The sequence below is a fragment of the Capra hircus genome, chromosome 10 (assembly GCF_001704415.2).
Source record: "Capra hircus breed San Clemente chromosome 10, ASM170441v1, whole genome shotgun sequence".
Taxonomy (NCBI): domain Eukaryota; kingdom Metazoa; phylum Chordata; class Mammalia; order Artiodactyla; family Bovidae; genus Capra; species Capra hircus.
The window spans coordinates 73849375-73872521 of NC_030817.1; the positions used below are offsets into that span (position 1 = coordinate 73849375).

Below are 23147 nucleotides of genomic sequence, written 5' to 3' on the forward strand. Positions count from 1 at the left end.
GTGACCTTGGACACATGGAAAACCTTGGTTGTCACATTTGGAAAGTAGAACCATAGTACTTCCTAGGTTGCTGTGAAAGCCCCAGTGAGATAATGTTTATGGAAATACTGTAAATACATAGAGTTCTCTGAGTCAAGAGTGATGATATTTTCTATCAAACATAAAAACAAAGCTTCAGTCTTGTTGGGTGGGTATTTTTAGTGTGAGCTGTGGCTTAGTGATCTGAGTGAGCAGCCATGGCTGGTTTTCATTTTCTACGGCCATAGTCCTGGTGCCAGAGATAGGCTGTAAACCACACTCTTGACACACTAGGTTAAGTATGTGACTTGGAGTTTAACTGGGTAAGACGTGCTCTTTAAACTGTCTTCTATCCACTCTGTAGGGATATTCCCAGGGACTTTTCACTGAGTTATTTGACCAAGATTCTAGGCCAAGAGACAAGTTTCTGGGACCATGGGATGTTTACCTTGCCTTCCATAGTGAAAAGAAATATGGCTGAACAAACCTGGAGAACCATGAAATCTCTCTGGTGTGCTGATATAGTCTTTTAGCCCATACATATTATGTATTCAATAGTTTCTCCAGTAGAAAACAGCCGTCAACTCTGGATAGATCCTTCTCTGATACAAGCAGATAATGCCTGTAGATAGTAATGATGTGTATTAAAGATATTTCAAGTACAAAAATCCAACTCAAATGAGCTTGCAAAAATGGGAAAGTTATTTGCTAATGTAACTGGATAGTGATGGTGTTGGCTTCAGACCCAGCTGAACTGAGGATTTAGGTGATGTCATCAGGAGTCTACTCTGTATCTCTTGGGCTCTGCTTTATTTTCAGGCAAGTTCTCTCTATGGGGACAAAGAGACCCACAGTGGCTTCAGGTTCTTAGCATCCTCACCACTGTAGATCCTGGAGGAGAGAGTACATCCCTTTCTTCTCTGCCATCTCTGTTAATTCTAAAAAGGACTTTCAATGGCCACGCTTAGGTCATGTGCCTACCCTTGAGCTAAGCAGCGTACCTTGAAGGATGTGTTGCTCTGGTCATCAGCCTGAGTTGCCTGCTCATCCCAGTGGCTAGGAGGGTATTCAGTTGTAGTCAGGGGTTAGGATGGAAAGAGCATTGCAGTGTTTCACTAACACTTTGTGTGTCCTGAGGGGCATACGTGGACACAGCAGTGTGCCTGTCTGTGTCTTTGTGTGCTCAGTCCTGTCCAACTCTTTGCAACCCGTGGACTGCAGCCTGCCAGGCTTCTCTGTCCATGGAATTTTCCAGGCAGGAATACTGGAATGGGTTGCCATTTCCTTCTCCAGGGGATCTTCCTGACCTAGGGATTGAACCCACATCTCTTGTCTCCTGTATTGGCAGGCTGATTCTTACCACTGCGCCACATGGGAAGCCCAGCAATGTGAATGGATGCCAAAGAAATGCTTTCTTCCCTTACGATCTTCTCTGATTAGAGAGGTGATTAGGGAGGAGGGAGTCTCAAGCAGTAGATAACTGATGACAGATAACTAACGCCCTTTGCCCAGATGGCTGGGCCTCTGAGTATTTTAGCGCGCCTCGCAGGAATCCTCCAACTGTTTTCCCCTCACCTACGGCCTCACCCCACCTCCATAAAACATCTATCTGTGATCTATTCCCATCAATCTCTGACAGTAAAAGGGTTGACCAAATGAGATTTAATTGCCTCTCAAGAACACTTACACTGGAGCTTTTCATTTTAAGGATAAGCTTTTAAGAGTCAAGGAATCAAACAGTGGACAGAGGGTCTCTAAATGGGGGTCAGACAGCGCTGCCCTGCAAATGCTCAAGTACATGCTATGCAGGCAGGCCCCCAGTCTGCTGTGAGCTGCAGTTTCTGGCCCTGTGTTCTGAAGAATCAGTTCGGATGTGGCTGAAATTTAGCCAGCTGATGAGGACCCTCCTGCTGCAGAGAGGAGAAAGGTGTCAGGCCAGACTATGGATTCCTTCCACGGATGTTTATTGAATTTCTGATACCTGCCAGGTTTGAGTCTGGGTTTTAAGGATATATCAAGGAACAAAAGCAAAGCTCCTGCCCTCATGGAGTGTTCATTCTGGAACAGAGAGAACAACAAAAAGTAAAAAAGCAAATAAATATGTGTGTCAGCAGGGAGGTAAAACGGAGCAGTGGGAGTAGGCTGTGTCTGGTGGAGGGGAGGCGTCTCACTGGACAAAGGCCTGATGGCCGAGTGCGAGCGAGCCTCGGGGGGACCTGTGGAGAGAGTTCCAGGAAGAAGGGACAGCAGGCAGCTGTGCCTGAAATGGGCCTTGCTTGACGTGACAGAGCAGCAGCAGGTGAGGTGGCTGGAGCCAGAGGGCTGGGGGCTTCAGAGGCCGCTGTGAGGACGTTGACTTGTGCTGTGAGAGAGACGGGAAGGTCCTGGAGAGGTGACGTGCCCCTGTAACCCAGTGAAGGCCTGAGAGCTGGGTAACTCATTCTGTGTCATTGGATGGAGCAGGATGGTGTTCAGGTAACTTCATACCAGCCAAGTGGCACCCTTGCTCCTTGGCAGTGGGAGAGAGTGAGTAAAGAGAAAACGGTGGTGTCTGCAGAAAACCAAAATGTATGAAGAAAGGCATTTACTCCTAATATGGCTTCTGGCTTCCAGATTAACCGTGAGTTGTATAGTCACCATCTGAGTGGTTCCTGCAGCACGTATATTCTTCCCTTCCCTTTTTCCCTCACTCGAGAGTCAAATCTAGTAGGATTCTCCTGTACACCATTGCCTGGGAGTACGGTTCCCAGATTTAGAAAAGAAAAAGAGCACCCTACCAAACCTTAATTTCAGATAAACAAGTAACTTTCCTATATGTCCTAAATGCTATATGCCATCTAGTATTTTTATCTGGCAGCCCTCCTGGGCAGAACATCAGTATTTTTAGTCTGAACCTCAACTGCTACCCTCGTTGAATGAAAAAATGAATCTTTCAGGTTTATAGCCATTAACTTATAGTGATTGATACGTGGAAAATATTCTTCACAAATTTGACAGAAATATATGCTTGTGCATATGTATCTAGATGGGAGTTTAAAAAACCCTTAAGTACTTCTTGTCCATAATGCAGCAGGGGGTCCACTTTTAAACTGCGAACCCATGGCCTTGCTGTCTGCAAGTACAGACAGGAGAATTCCAGTTATCCGGTTGGTTTGGCCAAAATCCTAGGTGACTCCATTCTCCTTAGAAATACAGGACACAGTCCGGGGCCTCCTCTCTGTATGCAGCTCTCGCCTCTCTGGTCTCTCACTCAGGCTCCCGCTGGGGGGCCCCTCCTCAGGCCATAGCCTGGAACCCCCAGAGACAGAAAGCAGGGCCAGCTGGAGGGCTTACCACCCTGCTTTGCCTCATGGCCACTGTCTTCAAAACTGTTGTTTCATATGGATTATCTTGTCCTAGATTTTTTTCTTTTTTTTTTGTTGGCTTTTCAAGTGGGAGGATAAGTCTGGTCCTTTTGTCTCATCTTGGCTAGAAGTGGGTATATAAGAGACAGTATCTTAGGAGTTTCTCACTCCTGGAGTTCTAGCTATGCTTGCAAAATAGCTAAGTTAAAACCCACCTCTTAGAGGAAATCAATTTATTTTATAGTCTAAAAAGCTACAAGCGAATCAGGCAGTGCTTGTTCCCATTGCCTTTTTCCTTTGGACCTGGAATGGACGAGCATTTCAACCCAAGAGACTCTGAAAAGTACCAGGGTCTGGTGGTCCTAGGATTCAAATCATGTTTATAGCTTGAAGCAGTCCAAAGCAGGGATAATTCCAGAGAATGTAGAAGTCAAGTTCAAATAGATTCTGTTTCCTTTCTTTCATTGTTTGGTTTTGAACTTGGGAAAATTGTGCATCTTCACTGCATAAACAGGATCTGAGGCTCTGCGTATAGTGCTAAATGAGAGTGAGAGGAACTATGTAACTGGCCCATAAAATGCAGCTGCTTGGGGAAGACATGTCACAGCACCAATAAAGCAGATATTTGGGCCCAAGCTATTGGCCCATCAGACTCAGGGGCGCTGTTGCTCCTTATGTATTTTTAAATAGCTGAACATGACACTTCTTCAGAGCATTTGACAAGCCCAAGGCTCCCTAAATTGGAATCATCTGGGAAGAACTGAACAGGCAGGTAGCCGCTACAGTGGAAATTAATTATTCACCACATGTCAAGATGTTGGGAATGATTTGCTACAAGTTTAGACAAACTTTTTGTCACTCAAGTTCATCCTCATTATTCAAACACAGGACTAGCCATCCATAATGGATTCAAGAAGAAAAGCTTGTCAGGCGAAGAAAGTCGACTGCTCAGCGGCACTGAGCGGTCTGTGTGTGCTTCATTGCCTTATTTTCATCTAATTGTCAGAGAGACTCGGAATTGAGTTGTAAACATCTCTTGGAGATGTTGCTCTCCACTGTAAATTGTTTCATCTCCAGAGTGATGGGAGGGGAAGGGGCCTTCAGACAGCACAGCTGTGGGTGGAGAGCACAGCAGTGGGTGGAGAGCCCAGCCGGGTACACTTGCCATATCCATCCCTGGCTTAGGAGCTCACTGCTGGTATCCTGCTTAGGCCCCTCTGCCTGGATTTCCCTTGCTCTGGTTGCTAAAAAGTTGCTTCCCCACTGCTGAAATTGTCTTGCTGAACCCCTGGGAAAAGTTATGAGATAGCTAGACTCAGTGTAAACAATAGATCGTTGTCTCTACACAACACTCAGCCATCACCTTGACATCTTTGAGGTATTAAGTGACACAGGTAAATGCCCTTCCTGCCTTCAGAAATATGGGGCGGACATTTGTCATCAAAGCAAACAAATCTGGCACATTCTATTCAAATGCACATCATAAGAGGAGTTTGTGTGGCCACATATAGACATGAGAAAGAATAAGGTATAAGCATGGGTAGGTAGGATACTTGTGGGGTGATTAGGCAACATCACCTGTTTCTTGGTCATGTTCTGTTTTTAAAAATCTATTTTTCTAAAATTTACAGATTGAATGAAGCTGCCAAAATCTGAATCACAGAATTTACCACAGTATCAAATTTACCTTGAGTTACTTTACCTGACTGCTCATATACAAATGATCATGAGGGCTACAGAAGTTTCACAGTTTCTGAGAGGTGTCTGTGCAGATGCTTCTGTGCAGGTCTCTATCACTGATGGCTTCTCATGGACCTTGCTGGTGGCCATCACCTCGGCAGTAAGCCCCAAGACATGGGGAGAAAACTGTCAGACCTCTTGCAAATGTCTGGTCTGTCTTTCCTGTCTTGTGGAGGTTTTCAATAGTCATCAGCTCCATGAAGACATTTTCAGGCCAAATTAACCTCCAAGAAAGAATTTGTCACAGTTGTCCGCCAAGGGATCTCCTGTTACCGTGAATGTAATATCAAATGTATGTTTCTTGTGGGTCAGTTACACCTGTTGATGCCACTCACTAGGCTCCTTAGTGAAGAGTTTCTAAGTTATTGAGGATATTTACTTGGGCAAATAGATACAAATACAGCCACTGAAATGAACTAGACATCCCCCTCTTGGACACAATTTTGGGCTAACAGAGGCTATAGTTTCTGGCAAAAGAATGCATCTAATGACCCCTTTGGCCCCAGTTGGGAAGGGCAGCTTGCACTGGTCCCTGGCTTGCTGCTGACCTCTTCCATGTGCCAGAGGTATGTTCCCAAGCTGGATCTGGGTTTGGATGCCACTCCACCCCAGGGGGGCAAGCTGACAGTGGAAACTCCAACGCTTGTTAAGCCCTTAGGAGAATCAGCAGCTGGTAGTGTGTGGGTTTCCATCAAGTAAGTCGACTGTCACCATAAGGATCACTTTGCAGCCATCCCTACCAACAGGCCATGTGTGTTGGCAGAGGTCTCCTGCCCTCTGCGGAAAGAAGAGGAAAGCCCCATGGCTTCCCCTCAGGGCCTAGCCTTTGTCACCAAGGCTCAGGAGGACGGGACTCGGGCCTTTTCCTGCCCCACTGGGGATGGACGGGGTTTGGTTGTAGCTCCGAAGCTGAGCAGAGTGGCTAAATTGAGCTCCTGCTCTGCTGGTGCATTTTCAGAACTGTCCTCCGGTTTGTCAGTTTCACACCCTCCCACTTCGGCAGCTTCCTGTTTGCAAACAGATTGGCTTGTTAAATGGAGAAAACCAAGTTTGTATGCATTTGTGTCAGGGGAAGGAGGAGGAAAGCCAGTCTTCCTGGAGGAAGGCGGCTGGGGTTGAGTCTTCATAGAGAAAAAATATTCTGTTCAAGAAAATAAGGTTCCATAGGATGGTTTCTTGTCTTTTCTGTTGTTTTCTTTTTGGGGATGGGAATGGAGTGCCCATCTCTGAGCCTGAAAGCAAGTATATCATCTTGATAGTCATGACTTTTTAATACCAAGGTTTTTTCATGTATAAAATAACTCTACTTTTGGAGAAGAAAAATGAGGTGTTCTTGCAACCTCTTGAATTCTGGCATTTGTGCTTCTAGAAGGGGCCTGGCTCTGCTTTTTAATAAAGGAAAGTAACTAGTATTTTCAAGGGAACATGGTAAAAACACACTTGTATTGTCAAAACACTTTTTTTTTTCTGATTTAGAGGATTCACAAAAGATTTATGTCTTGGGCAAGAATTCATCCTATTTTAGCAAACTTCTGAAAACATGAACATTAGAAAGAGATTCTATAACAAGTGTGATTTCCAGAAGACTTTAAAGAACTCTGAATGTTCTTTTAAAAGCAGTCATTACAGTGCAGTATGTTAAGTGAGAAAAGTGCCCCAGTGCCATAGGGGCCCTGAGGACAGCGAGACAAGGGAGTGATCACTGCCAGCTAGGGAGTGGGGAGCTTCAGAGAGGAGTTGCCACTTGAACTAGACTTTAAAGGAAACTTAGAAATAGGTGGAGAAGATAGAACATACTCTAGCCAGAAAGAAAAGCATAAATGAAGACAGCAGGATATGGAAGGGCTGGGCAAAGTGGGCTGTAGCAAGAGTTCAGTTTGGCCAGAAAAGGAATCATGTAAAGGAAAGGGACGTGGCGAAGGCAATGGCGACCCACTCCAGTTTTCTTGCCTGGAGAATCCCATGGACGGAGGAGCCTGGTAGGCGACAGTCCATGGGGTCTTGAAGAGTCAGACACGACTGAGCAGCTTCACTTTCACTTTTCCCTTTCATGCATTGGAGAAGGAAATGGCAACCCACTCCAGTGTTCTTGCCTGGAGAATCCCAGGGACAGAGGAGCCTGGTGGGCTGCCGTCTATGGGGTCTCACAGAGTCAGACACGACTGGAGTGACTTAGCAGCAGCAGAGGAAAGTGATGCAGGGCTGATAGCTGGGGAAACTGGACTTTAGCCTATAGAAAACTTCCTATAGAATAAGCTACCCTGTAAGGTATGTGTAACTGAAAGTTTTTGAATAGGAGATGACTCCCGGTTTGTGTTTTAAGACAACTAGCTCTGGAGGCAGTGTAATTGAATAACTAGGAAAGGCAAAGGTAGATGCCCTGCCAAGACCAAGCATAAACTCATATCCAGAGACATGAGGGCCTTGACTTCAGACACTGGGAACAAGAATGAGACAAGGTGATGGATTCATAAGATATTTAGATGGTGTAGAGAACAGGATCTGTAAAGTTGAGTTGCTGTAGGGAGTCAAGGCAGTCTGCTGGCTTGAGGGCAGAAGCCAAAATACAGTTCTGAGTTTTAATGGAATGAATGGAGGTAAAGAACAGGCAGCTGTGAGGACAGATGACTCTATTTCCAGAAGCTTGAAAGTGCAGGAAAAGCAGAACGTTGATCAGACTTTGGTGGGAGGGCATGGGAGTGGTACACAGCCATCCTGCTCTGTGTTTCAAGATGAGGGAAGTTTAAGCTCTTGGTGGCAGTGAGTCGGGGATAGGACCAAGTAGAAAGAGAACAAGTAGAATTATAAGAGCAAGGGGATAGTCAGTGGGCAAAAGTTTCTGAGGAGACGTGGGCAGGGGCTGAGAATCAGGAACTAAGTAAAGGAGAGAAGTCAAAATTTGAAAAAGCCACCGTGACAAATTGAGGTTGCTGAAATCCTCAATTCTCTCAGTAACAGTGGCATCGTAGACTTGAAATTCTTCAACTTGCAACAAGCATCTTAGAGGTATCCGTCCTGTTTATGCCTGTTGTTGACCTCTCTAGAAGGGGTGGGGAGTCCTTTTCAAGTCAGGAGGTTGGAACAGGCTGTTGGAGGTGGCCTATGCCAGGAAGCAATCAGCCTGATGTTGGACTCTAATCACAAACATTGAGTTCCTGCTCTCTTCACCTTTTTGTTTCCTTTTTAAAAATCGATATGCTTTTCTTTGGACTTTAGTTTGAAAAGACATAAGGAAATAGTGTCTTGTAAAGTGTTCTTTGACACTTAATGGTGATGGTACCTTTGCCTGATGATGTGACCACATAAAGTACATTTTTTGTGCTTCATCTCGGTAACTTGGGCATTAGGTTTGATTCCTGCTAAGAATCCTGCTTGTAGCTCTAAAATTCTGTGGCGGTAGCTCTAAGTTGAATTGGTGCCCATTTATAAGACAGGAAACAGAAGGAAAAAGTGATACAGCGTGTGCTCGTCAGTGAGGGAGCCAGTGTCGATGGGCCGCATATGTCTAAAGTCCCCGTGTCGCCTTTCCAGGCATCTGCAGCGCAAGGACATTCTGCCTGTGTAAGCAGCGTATGCTTCAGCTCAGAATATATGCCAAGCACACTTGAGAACTTTCATATTTTGCAGCTGAAGTACAACACAGCTGGCCTCCTAAATGATGTAAAGTCTTCCTCTCCACCAGCAGAATTAAAACTAAGAGACTGTTATGGTGCCTCTAAGAGAGCAGAGATGCAACCTATAATTATGAATTTATCAGACAATAGGTGACTTCCCGCAAGCAATCCTTAACGTGTTACCCTAATCACACTTTTTCCTTTGGAGAATCCAGCCTTGTTTTCACAAAATTGAGTTGCATGGAAGGAAAAGAGGATGGAATAGGGGAAATGGATGTGTTGCTCATCCATCAAGGGTGCAAAAAGAAAATTGATGGGTTTTCTCCTTAAGGAGAAGGGGGCGACAGAGAATGACTTGGTTAGACAGCATCATCGACTCAATGGATATGAATTTGAGCAAACTCCAGGAAATAGTAGAGAACAGAGGAGCCTGACGTGCTACAGTCCATGGGGGTCACAAAGTGTCAGATTTGACTTAGCAGCTGAACAATGACTCCTTACCTGCAGCTGAGCAAACCAAAAGATAGAGGAAGCAGAGTGTCAGGGAGATGGGTGTTCAGTAGGTGGCCTGGGTGTCTCAAGCCTAGGGTCCTCTGTATGTCTCTCCACAGAGCTTAATCCAGGCCTGTGTGTCATGTTACTTGTGTTGGTATTTACGTTTAGCCACTGTTTGGTGAAATTCATTGCCTTTCTTGCTATGAGAGAACTGGAAGGCTTGCGCCATGTAAGGGAAGGAGAAAGGGAGAAGTGTGCATAGAGGAGACTGCAAAGGAGCATCAGGAGCAGTCACAAAAGGACAAGTCGTGTGTGATGCCTGCCACTTACATGAAATGGCCAGGATAGGAAAATCCATAGAGACGGAAGACAGACAAGTGATTGCCGGGGCTAGGGAGGAGGTTAAATGAGGAGTGAGTACCAGTGGGTACAGCATTTCTTTTTGAGGTAATGAAAATGTTTGAACTTTAGGTGCTAGTGAAAGCTGTGAATTATATCTTAATAAAACTGTCCTGTATAAAGGGAGCTTCAGTAAACCAAGCACCTTAATTGCAAAAGAGGTACAGGGTTGGGGGGCAGAGGAATGTTGTAAATTGGTGCCACCTTTCACCTACTTTTCTCCAAATCCTTCAGTAATCAGGCTGAGCCCACCCAAGTCAGGGAGTTGCATGTGCCTAGAAGTTTATGCTTACAATTCAATAAATTATAAACAAGAGACCAACATGAGAGGGACAGCTCATTTCAAAATCACAAGACTGTGAAAAATGTTTTCCTTGGTGTGATAAGCACAAAGCAGCCACAGTGTAAAAGGACCTGGAGGCACCAAGGCTTTGAATTACCATCATGTTTCACATCACTCCTGACAGTGTTTTCTTTTTTCTTTTTATTTAACCCCAGAATAAATAGAACCTATTCTTGCAAGAATGGCAATTTAAAATCTTTTTACTTAAGTTGAGTATGTTTTCCATTATCTGTGGGCTTACCCTCAGCTTTCCATCTGCTTGGGATCCTGCTGAGTGGCTGTTGCTTTATTTCTCCAGAGATACCCAGGGAGTTAAAATGGACAAGTTAAAATGAAAGGGATGTGAGGAAATCCGACCCAGCCACTCGTCAGAGCAGGCACATGGGCAGCAGATCTGGGAGGGCCAGGTTCACGAATCAGTCTTAGGAATTAGTCAAGTTCCAGTTTCTAGCTCTTAGGTTTGTGACAATCAGTTCTTGGTAAAACAGTTTAGGGGGACCAACTTCTCAAATATAAAGGATGTATGTGCACACATGCATTAAAACTGGAAATTCAGAGGCTCAGAGGAGTGACTGACAATCCCAGCTTCACGTGTGGGATGAAGTCAGGAAGCCAGAGTTGAAACCTAGGGCTTCCACCCTCTTCTGCTGCTCATCGTCTTTTCTCCCTGCGGCATCAGCTGCCACCTGGGTCCATCTGAGTGAGGACTTATGAACTGGACGTGCTAAAGGGCATCTGCGAACCTTCTCTGGGCTTGGACACTCATGACTAAGCTAAGCCACATCCTTCTGAATTGAGCCTATTGAAAGCCTCTATGAGGTTCTGATGAAATGTGGCATGACCTTTAGGTAAACTTCTCAGCTAGGCCCTTTGGGACTCAATCACACAGAATCCAGCTTGTTTCTTTTGGAATTCCCCCAAAGACCAGCATGATGCCTGACATGGTGTCAGATGAGGGCTCCAGGAGAGAAGACTCATACACACAGGTCATTTATTTCCAAGTGGTGGTGAGGGGTCCAGGATGCCCTGGTGGGGCACTGGCTTTGGCTTACTGATAATTAAAAAAACTCTGGAGAAGCAAAATTTTGATATTCCATTCTAATTCTGTTCTTTAGTGAATCCAACATTCTGGTAAAAATAGGATCTTATCAGCATGACGAGAGTGTCACAGGGAAGGTGGAAATTTAGTGGTGATTCCTATCCAGTCAGGCCAGGGGTACTAAACAGACTCCAACTGAAAAGTAGTTAAAAGTTTACTTTAAAGTTAGATGTGAAGGATATGGAATAAGTTTTCCTAATGAAAGAGTGGTGTAAATGTGGGTTGTAGGTAATAAAAATTGAGCAGAGCTGGAATTAACTAACTGAGGAAAGGGGGAAAATCTAGGGAGTATAATAACCACCTAACCTCTTGAAAGAGAGGAAGAAAGGAGGTGATCAGGGAAAGATCTTTCTTAATATAACCCCCCCACCCCATTTCAGTCATAAAGAAGTTCTGTAAACCCCAGATGACATCATTCCTACCTAACGTTGGAATTCTCAGTCCTAAAGAACTAAATTTTCATTTTAAATTATGCTTGTGTAGGGCCGATTAGACCCTAATCATGCTGACCAGACTCAAGTTTGTTAATTCTTATCTAGAAACCTATCTTTCTGATGACTGGAAAACCACCTATTCATACCAGCTGCATCTGCGAGATAGTGCTTTGGAGCAATAGCCCAGTTATCATATGTATTTAGAAGCAGAACAACAGCAAAACAGGTTGGATTTTAAAGGAGCTTTATTTAGTCGCATAAAATGTGGAAGGTCTTCTACTGAGGAACAGACATATTTAGTGGCAAAATAATAAAATTACCAGTTTGATAGTATTGGATGATTACTAACATTTTTATTTTTCACCTTCAGATTTGATTTCTTTGCAGTGCAACTCAGTGCGTCTTTATAGTTGACCAATTATGAGCGACTTCACTTTCCCTTCTCACTTTCCTGCCTTGGAGAAGGAAATGGCAACCCACTCCAGTGTTCTTGCCTGGAGAATCCCAGGGATGGGGGAGCCTGGTGGGCTGCCGTCTATGGGGTCGCACAGAGTCGGACACGACTGAAGTGACTTAGCAGCAATTATACTTCACTGGGAACACACTTTCAATAAACTGCTTCCCATTTGCCTTCTTAGGGAACTTCTAAGTTTCAAAGTGTGTGGATTTCTTAGTAGTCCCATGAAAGTGAAAGTGAAGTTGCTAAGTCATGTCCGACTCTTTGCGACCCCGTGGACTGTAGCCCACCAGGCTCCTCTGTCCATGGGATTCTCCAGGCAACATACTGGAGTGGGTTACCATTTCCTTCTCCAGGGGATCTTCCCGACCCAGGGACTGAACCCGGGTCTCCCGCATTGCAGGCAGAGGCTTTACCCTCTGAGCCACCAGGGAGGCCCTAGATATGGGTGATTCTTTGCAGCTTTTCTAACTTTGGGATATTTTACTTCTTACCTTGTATTCATGCTGAAATTTAGTATCCATTGAGGAAGGGCATTGAGGTGCAATGTATTGGTAGAAGTACCAAGTCTGGTAGACTACAGACATAGACATAATCAATTGCTATATTACAATTGCTATTATAGAGGGATCAATAAATAAAGGCAATGGGGCTTGGTTAAGGAGGCTCAGAAGTCCAGGCAAGGCTTCATGAAACTGAAATTGGATGATAGATAAAGAGTTTGCTGGATCATAAAGGGATGGGTGCAGGGTGAGCCCTTCCTGAGCACATGGAACAGCATGGGCAAACCATGGTGTGAGGGAGCCCCGTGTTTCATGCGGCATGTCACTATCCCTGAAGCATAGAATTAGCAGAAGGGGTGTGGCAGATGAGCCTGGACTTAGACAGCTAAGTAGGAGCCAGACCAGGAAAGGCCTTGCATCTCCTGTAAAATGGTTTCCACTGTAGCCTGTAGGTTGTAGGAAGCCACTGAATTCTTTTGAATAGCGTATTTTGAAGGTTCCAGGCTTGTTTCAATATATTGTAATTCTTATCCAGCATGGGGGCCAAGTTCGACACAGTTCTGTAAGGAAAGGTTGCACTTATTTTCTCTGGCAATGGTTGAGGCAACTGCACATTAGCTTTTTGTTTTCTTTGAGGAAATTTTTTATTGTGTTTATATATATATACACATATATATGTATACACACACACATACACACATACACACATACATATATACATACATACGTATATGTTTACAGCTTCCCTGGTGGCCAACATACATTTTAAGTACAATCCAGTGGCATTTAGTACTTTCAAAATATTTGTAATCATCTCTACTGTCTATTTCTAAAACTTTTCCATCACCCAAAATAGAGACTCTAACCAATAAGCAAAAGCTCCCTGTACCCCTCCCTCAGTCCCCTGGCAACCTCTAGTCTTTGAGTATCTGTGAATTTGCCTATTCTAGACAATTGAATTGTTTCTACCTTTTGGCCATTGTGAATAATGGTGCAATGAACATTGGCCTACATGTATCTATTTCAGTCTCTGCTTTTAGTTCTTTTGGCTATAAACCTAGAATTGGAATTGCTAGGTCATATGATAATCCTATGTTTAACTTTTTAAGAACTGCCAAAATGTTTTCCACAACAGCTGCACCATTTCACATTCCCCCTGGCCATGTAGGAGGGCTCTAATTTCCTTACATCCTTGCCAACACTTATTTTTCCTTTTTGATGTTGTTTTATTTTATTATTATGGCCATCCTAGTGGGTGTGAAGTGCAACCTCATTGTGGGTTCATGCCCACTAGTTCTGAGATATGCAAAGACATTTTCTAGTAAGTAATATCAAGCTCTGAAGTCATTTTTGTCCCTGAGGCTTCGTGTTTCTGTTTTTTGCCATGAAAAATGTTTGATTGTAGATTTTTATTTCCAAATGAATGGTTGTTGGAGCATTCTTTAAAAAATAATTTTTTTTTTAAAGTAAGACAACTCTGTACTTTGAAATGCCCTCTATTGCATTCAGGGTCAATTTGCTAAAACAGCAGCTGCTGGCTATACCAATGTGCTAGCGGTACAAGTCCTACTTTCTTTGCCCTGGTTCAGATCCTCCACATCTCTGGGATGGCACTAGGGCACTGGCCTGCTTTCTGCCCTTCCTGCCTGTGATCGCCGTCTCTTCTAGTTCTAAGAGCATAAGCATTGGAATCAGATCCTCATCAGAGATACTCAGAGCTGTCACTAGATGTGACATCTTGGGCAAATCACTTAATCTCACTAAGCCCTGTGTCCTTACCTACAGAAAGGGGAAGCAGTAGTGTCTATTTGACTGGACTGCTGTAAGGACAGTACATGCTGAGCCCTTGGTATCTGGCTTAGCATGATGAGCACACTCGATAATTGTTAATTTGGGGCCCATTTTGCAGCCAGCAGACTTACCTTTCTAATAATCTGATTATAGAACTCTTCTATTTGAACTACTTTGGATTTCTACTTTCTCAAAACAAACTTCAAACGATTTGGCAGTGCACACAGGGCCTTCACACCCTGGGTTGCTAGCCTTGTGTACTGTCTCACCCCCTTTCCTCAGCCTCATAAGCCCCCGACTGGTAGAACCCAGACACATTCATGTCACCAGAGCTTAGTGTTTGCTCTTCCCTCTGCCTGACTGAGCCTCGTATAAGGGGTTTATCCTTGATTCTGGAAGTCCATAAGAAGACGCCCTTCTCTGTGAAGCCCCGTCTGGCATGCTGAGCTGGGTCATAGCTCACTTCTCTATATTACAGTGATTGTCTGTTATCACATGAGTGGTTTTGCATTCCTCTGTCTTACTTATCTCATTTATTTTACGCATCCAGTAGGGGTTTCATCAAGATGTGAATATGGTAATTAATTACCTGCGTAAGTCCTTTACAGAAAGCAGCTCTACACCCTGTTCTCTAGCTTGACATGGTTTGGGCAGGATCATGGGTAGAATTTCCTTATCTTAAAGCTCATCTGTCTTTCCTGGTATAATCATCAAAACAGACTCCTGAACAGTGAATCTTATTTGCTTCTGTTGATGTTGACCATGGTTTGCTTCTGTTGATCTTGACCAGTTTTTTGTTTCTTTGATTGGTATGTGGTTTTTTTTTTTTCTGTGCATTATTTTACTCTATTTTTTTAAACTTTTAATTTGATATTGGAATAACAACGTTGTGATAGTTTCAGGGGGACAGCAAACGTACTCAGCTATACGTGTACAGGTATCCATTCTCCCTCAAACTTCCCTCCCATCCAGACTGCCATGTAACACTGAGCAGAGTTCCCAGTGATACACAGTAGGTCCTTGCTGGTTATCCACTTTAAATACAGCAGTGTGTACATGTTGATCCCAAACTCCCTAACTATCTCTCCCCAAATCCTTCTTCCCCACAACCATAAGTGCATTCTGTAAGTCTTGTGAACAACCATGTTTTGTTTATTCAGCAACTTTATTGAACACCCAGTTTGTAAAAGTCACTAGAAAGCCCCCTAAGGTAGACAAAGAATTGCATAAGAAGTTTCTGTTAATGAGGCTTCTCAAAATAAATGGTCTTGCTTACCCTGTGGCTTTGAAAAATGAAAAATCTAGTAGAAGAACTTGTAGTCTTTATCATTTCCTTCAGAGGCCTTGGGAATTCTGAGTCCTCATGGCATCATTGTATTTCCAAAACAGCTCATCCTTCTTGGTCGACAGATGGGGCCACTTGTAGTCCTGACTCAGCTCCTGAATTTCTGGTGAAATCTGAAACTAGAGAGATGAGAGGAAGCCTGCTGTTTGCAAAGAAGTCAAGAGGGAGCTCACAATAGGTAGCAAGCAATTCAGCAGTAAACACTCAACAAAATAATCCTGTGTCATCTAGAGTCTACAGTGAGTTTTCTTATGCCGGCTGTTTAGTCTGAAACTACTAGGTTGAGACTCACAATTTTGTCAGTTTTTGCCCTTTAAAAAATGTTCCTTCATTGTTTATAACCTGACTCCCTCATCTTAAAACAAAAACTACAAATTCAGTAGCATTCTTTTGAAAAGACATTAATGAAAGGGGGGGAGGTGAGTCAGGAGAAAAGTGCTAGCAAAAAGCACAGTTTTGAAAACTAGACGTAAAACTGAGTTCTAAGCTTCTTGACAGTTAAGGCAAAAGAGAATAAAAGAAAGAAAAAATAAATAAAGACCAAGCACGGAATTAACACTTTGAAATATTATGATTTCAAAAACTTTGAAATTGCTTAGCTGAAAGTTTTTCTTCGTTTTTAAGAAAATATGATTATAGGTTTCTCTCTGGTACTTCACATCTTGAGATGATGTTGGATCCGCACTTGGAGTGAGAATGGGCTTTTGCTCCTAAGTTTGAAAGATAGCCGGCTACGGGCACTCACTATTATTCCATCTTTTTCAGCTGGTCATTAAAAATGTCATCCCTAGAAGTGGTACCTTACCATCGTTTTAGTGGTCAAAGTGTAATGTTTTTGTACTGAAGGCAGTTTAGTAGGTACAAAGTGACACAAGAGTTACATGGTTTATTAACTGCATCTAATTGGATTCAGCCATCCCAATAACTCTCTCATGGTTTATCATCATCCACATTTAACATGGGTAAAACTGAAACTCATAAAAGTTGAGTAAGTTAACTGCTGATTTGTGGCAGAACCAGGATGGAAATCAGGTCTGGGGATTCTCTGGCTTATTTTCTCCATTCTACAACACTCAACAAGTATGTGCTGGGTCCCATAGTTACTAGCTAATTAGTGCTTCTGATGGATGCAAGGGTTCACAGGAGAATGTGCAGCGAAGCTCTGAACTGAGTGTGTATGGATAGGTGAGTCAGTGGGTGTTCATTAAAAAGATACAGTGGTATCAAAATTTAATGTTGTACTCTTGAATTTAGCCCCAATCTCATTAAGAGAGCTGGTGTCAGAACATATTTCAGTCTAAGATTCAAACTGTGATGATTGGTAATTAGTAATAGAGAACTCTGCTCATAGCTATAATTTTATGTGTTTTTAAGTGTTCTCTTCAATAAATGTTTATAACTAGTATTATTCTTTCTTGAAAAATACATTTTGGGATGATGACTTAAAAAGAAATAAACTTTTATTCTCTGAAACTGGCTATTGTATGGTAGCCCATCCATGGAAGTTTATTCATGACTGTCTTGGAAATGAATTTTTATGCATCTGTGCAAAGCTTGCCTCACGTCTCCAAGTGGGACCAGACACCAATCAGTGGCATCACAGTGGAAGCCAGAGATGGAAAGGGAGCAAGTCCAGATCCACTAATATAACACAGGATACTGGAGCCAGACATTAAAGAAGTGTTATGGCTGCATATCCTTTCCCCTATTCCTGTTGGGAAGTCTTTTTCTAGATAGGAGCTCTGATTCAAAGAAAATAGCAAAGATCAGGTCTTGAGTAACCTAGAAATGTTGGTTCAGGAAATATTGTCCTGATGAACTCTTCTCTTTTCTCTCCTTCCATCCTAAGGCATCTCCTTGACCTCACCTCTTCTCCTTAATCTATCTCAACCATCGTGTATAATAATCTACTGTGTATGTCCAGTATGTATGTATATTAAGCTCCTTGAAGAAAAGGTTGACGTCTTTGTCTTGTTGTAGACGGCCTCCTGCTATTTTTCAACAACAAGGAATTCCTAGATAAGCCTCATGTTTGTCATACAGGGAGAACTATGGTACATTTCTTTCTTTCTCCACATCTTTCTCCATCTCTTGTGTTACAATGTGCTACTTCTGTGTCAATGACACAGTGATACTTGACAAATGAGCTCTTAGTAATTAATAGCAATGGGCACTATCTCAGGTTTAACAAACTCTGCTCCATGAAGGATATCACTTTCTCTCCCTTTATTTTCTTTATGAAAATTATCTGTATCGGTACAGATATTAAGATCTATACTTTGAAGATTTTAATAACTCTAACCCAAATATTTTGATAAAGAAAATCCTCTATATTGTTGAACAAACAACAAAAACAGAATACCTCAGTCCCTTGTTTCTGGGTCTTCCCATATCTACTTAAGGGAAAATAAATCACCCATGTGGAAGTATAACCAACCTTACTCTAATTTTATTCAGGATTTTTTTTTTTTCTCTCCTGTCTTTGAAAAGGAAGATGTGTGAGAAAAATTCTCAGATTCATTCCAATTCTAAGATTACTTGATTCCTTAGTCTTTTCTAGCATTCATATAGTAGTCAGGGCCAATTCAAATTTTTTTTTCTGCAACTTGATTTTTAAGAGTGAATAGTACAATTAAGTTTTATTTTAAAGGAAATAGTGTAATGGAAAAAAAGAGTTGTTAACATGACTCTCTAGGGTACTACATTAGGCTTTTCATTGAAGTGGTTTTTGAGAGATAATTGACATATTAGTTTCAGGCATACAACATGATGATTATATATATGCATATGTTGTGAAATGATTCCACGATAAGTTAACATCTGTCACCACACAAAGTTACAAATTTTTCCTCTTGTGATGAGAACTTTTAATATCTGCTCCCTTTCAGTTCAGTTCAGTCACTCAGTTGTGTCCAGCTCTTTGTGACCCCATGGACTGCAGGATGCCAGGCTGCCCTGTCTATCACCAACTCTCGGAGCTTGCTCAAACTCATGACCATTGAGTCGATGATGCCATCCAACCATCTCATCCTCTGTCTTCCCCTTCTCCTCCTGCCTTCAGTCTCTTCCAGTATCAGGGTCTTTTCAAATGAGTCATCACGTGGCCAAAGTATTGGAATTTCAGTTTCAGCATCAGTTCTTCCAGTGAATATTCAGGACTGATTTCCTTTAGGATGGACTGGTTTGATTTCTGTGCAGTCCAAGGGATACTCAAGAGTCTTCTGCAACACCACCGTTCAAAAGCATCAATTCTTCAGCACTCAGCTTTCTTTATAGTTCAACTCTCACAGTCATACATGACTACTGGAAAAATCATAGCTTTGACTAGACAGACCTTTGTTGGCAAAGTGATGTCTCTGCTGATGTCATTAAAAATATGCTGTCAAGGCTGGTCATAGTTTTTCTTCCAAGGAGCAAGCATCTTTGAATTTCATGGCCTCAGTCACCATCTGCAGTGATTTTGGAGCCCAAGAAAAGAAAGTCTGTCTCTGTTTCCATTGTTTCCCCATCTATTTGCCATGAAGTGATGGGACTAGATGCCATAATCTTTGTTTTTCAAATGTTGAGTTTTAAGCCAGCTTTTTCACTCTCCTCTTTTACTTTCATCAAGAGGCTCTTCAGTTCTTCTTTGCTTCCTGCCATAAGGGTGATGTCATCTGGGTATCTGAGGTTATTGATATTTCTCCCAGCAATCTTGATTCCAGCTTGTGCTTCTTCCAGCCTGGCATTTTGTGTGATATACTTTGCATATAAGTTAAATAAGCAGGGTGGCAATATACGGCTTTGATGTATTCCTTTCCCAATTTGGAACCAGTCCGTTGTCCCATGTCCAGTTCTAACTATTGCTTCCTGACCTGCATACAGATTTCTCAGGAGGCAGGTAAGGTGGTCTGGTATTCCCATCTCTTTAAGAATTTTTCACAGTTTGTTGTGATCTACACAGTCTGTTGTGATCTACACAGTCAAAGGCTTTGGTATAATCAATAAAGCAGAAATAGAAGTTTTTCTGGAATTCTCTTGCTTTCTCTATGGCCCAATGGATGTTGGCAATTTGATCTCTGGTTCCTCTGCCTTTTCTAAATCCTGTGTGAACATCTGGAAGTTCATGGTTCACATACTGTTGAATCCTGGTTTAGAGACTTTTGAGCATTACTTTGCTAGCATGTGAGATGAGTGCAATTGTGTGGTAGTTTGAACATTCTTTGCAATTGCCCTTCTTTGAGACTGGAATGAAAACTGACCTTTTCAAGTCCTGTGGCCACTGCTGAGTTGTCCAAATTTGCTGGCATATTGAGTAAAGCACTTAAACAGCATCATCGTTTAGGATTTGAAATAGCTCAACTGAAATGCCATCACCTCCACTAGCTTTGTTCATAGTGGCCCACTTGACTTCACATTCCAGGATATCTGGCTCTAGGTGAGTGATCACACCATTGTGGTTATCTTGGTCATGAAGATCTTTTTTGTATAGTTCTTCTGTGTATTCTTGCTACCTCTTAATATCTTCTGCTTCTGTTAGGTCCATGCCATTTCTGTCCTTTATTGTGCCCATCTCTGCATGAAATGTTCCCTTGGTATCTCTAATTTTCTTGAAGAGATCTCTAGACTTTCCCATTCTCTATTTCTTTTCATTGATCACTGAGGAAGGCTTTCTTATCTCTCCTTGCTATTCTTTGGAACTCTGCATTCAATTGTGTATATCTTTCCTTTTCTCCTTTGCCTTTAGCTTCTCTTCTCTTCTCAACTATTTGTAAGGCTCCTTAGACAGCCATTTTGCCTTTTTGCATTTCTTTTTCTTGGGGATGGTGTTGCTCCCTGTCTCCTGTACAGTGTCACCAACCTCCATCCATAGTTCTTCAGGCACCCTATCACTTCTAATCCCTTGAATCTATTTGTCACTTCCTCTGTGTAATCGTAAGGGATTTGAGTTAGGTCATACCTGAATGGTCTAGTGATTTTCCCACTTTCTTCAGTTTAAGTCTGAATTTGGCAATAAGGAGTTCATGATCTGAGCCACAGTCAGCTCCTGGTCTTGTTTTTGCTGACTGTATACAGCTTCTTCATCTTTGGTTGCAAAGAATATAATCAATCTGATTTTGATGTTGACCATCTAGTGATGTCCAGTGTAGAGTCTTCTGTTGTGTTGTTGTATGAGAGTTTGCTATGACCAGTGTGTTCTCTGGGTAAAACTCTGTTAGCCTTTGCCCTGCTTCATTCCATATTCCAAGGCCAAATTTGCCTGTTACTCCAGGTATCTATTGACTCACTACTTTTGCATTCCAGTCTCCTATGATGAAAAGGACATCTTTTTTTGGGTGTTTGTTCTAGAAGGTCTTGTAGGTCTTCATAAAACTATTCAGCTTTAGCTTCTTCAGCATTGCTAGTTCGGGCATAGACTTGGTTTACTGTGGTATTGAATGGTTTGCCTTGGAAACAAACAGAGATCAATCATTTTTGAGATTGTACCCAAGTATTGCATTTTGGATTCTTCTGTTGACTATGATGGCTACCCCATTTCTTCTAAGGAATTCTTGCCCACGGTAGTAGAAATAATGGTCATCTGAATTAAATTCACCCATTCCAGCCCATTTTAGTTCATTGATTCCTAAAATGTCAATGTTCACTCTTGCCATCTCCTGTTTGACCACTTCTAATTTACCTTGATTCATGGACCTAACATTCCAGGTTCCTGTGCAGGATTGCTCTTTACAGCATCAGACTTTACTTCTATCACCAGTCACATCCACAACTGGGCATTGATTTTGCTTTGGCTCCATCCCTTCATTTTTTCTGAAGTTATTTCTCCACTCTTTTCCAGTAGCATACTGGGCACCTACTGACTTGGAGAGTTTATATTTCAGTGTCCTATCTTTTTGCCTTTTCATACTGTTCATGGGGTTCTCAAGGCAAGAATACTGAAGAATACTGAATCAACTTCCAAATATAGAATACAACATTATTAATTGTAGTCACCATGCTTTTCATTATATCCCCTTGACTTATTCGTTTTATAATTGGAAATTTATACCCATAACCATCTTTACCCATTCCACCCGCCAGTACTTCTCACCTCTGGCAACCACCTGTCTGTTTTCTGTATCTGAATTTGGCTTATTTTTAGACTCCGTATATAAGTGAAATCATACAGTTTTTGTCTTTCTCTGAATCATTTCACTTAACATAATGGCCTCAAGATCCATCCATGTTGTCACAAATGGCAAGTTTATCCTTTTTTATGGCTGAATAATAGTCCATTGTGTGTGTGTGTGTATCTCACAATTTCTTTATCCATTCATCCACTGACCAACATTCAGATTGTTTCTTTGTCTTGGCTATTATAATACTGCAGTGAATATAGGGGTGCAGATATTGTTTCAAATTAATGTTTTCATTTCTTTTGGGTAAATATGCAAAACTATAATTGCTGGATCGTATTTTTGTTTATAGTTCTAATTTTAATTTTTTTTAGAAACCTCCATACTCTTTTCCATGGTTCAGTTCAGTTCGGTGTAGCAGTACCAATTTACATTCCTACCAACAGTGCACAAGAGTTCCCTTTTCCCCTCCATCCTTGCACTTTTTATCCTCTTTTTTTTATATATATAATAACTATTCTAACAAGTGTGAGGTGATATCTCATTGTGAGTTTGATTTGCTTTTCCCTGTGATTACTGAGGATGGGCATCTTGTCACGTACTTGTTGGTCATCTATCTGTGTTCACTGGCAAAATGCCTATACAGATCCTCTGCCTATTTTTAAATCAAACTGGTTTTTGGTTTTTTGCTATTATATCTATGTGAACCGTGAACTTCCAGATGTTCAAGCTGGTTTTAGAAAAGGCAGAGGAACCAGAGATCAAATTGCTAACATCCGCTGGATCATTGAAAAAGTAAGAGAGTACCAGAAAAACATCTATTTCTGCTTTATTGACTATGCCAAAGCCTTTGACTGTGTGGATCACAATAAACTGTGGAAAATTCTGAAAGAGATGGGAATACCAGACCACCCGACCTACCTCTTGAGAAACATATATGCAGGTTAGGAAGCAACAGTTAGAACTGGACATGGTACAACAGACTGGTTCCAAATAGGAAAAGGAGTACGTCAAGGCTGTATATTGTCACCCTGCTTATTTAACTTATGTGTAGAGTACATCATGAGAAACGCTGGGCTGAAGGAAGCATAAACTGGAATCAAGATTGCCGGGAGAAATATCAATCACCTCAGATATGCAGATGACACCACCCTTATGGCAGAAAGTGAAGAGGAACTAAAAAGCCTCTTGATGAAAGTGAAAGAAGAGAGTGAAGAAGTTGGCTTACTAAGCCAACTTAGATTCAGAAAACGAAGATCATGGCATCTGGTCCCATCACTTCATGGCAAATAGATGGAGAAACAGTGTCAGACTTTATTGTTTGGGGCTCCAAAATCACTGCAGATGGTGATTGCAGCCATGAAATTAAAAGACGCTTACTCCTTGGAAGGAAAGTTATGATCAACCTAGATAGCATATTCAAAAGCAGAGACATTGCTTTGCCAACAAAGGTCCGTCTAGTCAAGGCTA

At 42.2% G+C, this 23147-nt stretch overlaps 1 protein-coding gene across 1 annotated transcript in view; it reads left to right on the plus strand.

The window, feature by feature from the left end:
- The window catches only part of RYR3 (ryanodine receptor 3), a 461863-nt gene continuing 440919 nt past the window's right edge, over positions 2204-23147 (plus strand). The window contains exon 1 of the mRNA XM_018053769.1: positions 2204-2317. Within this exon, the coding sequence (XP_017909258.1) occupies positions 2204-2317 (114 nt within the window). The remainder of the gene's footprint in view (positions 2318-23147) is intronic.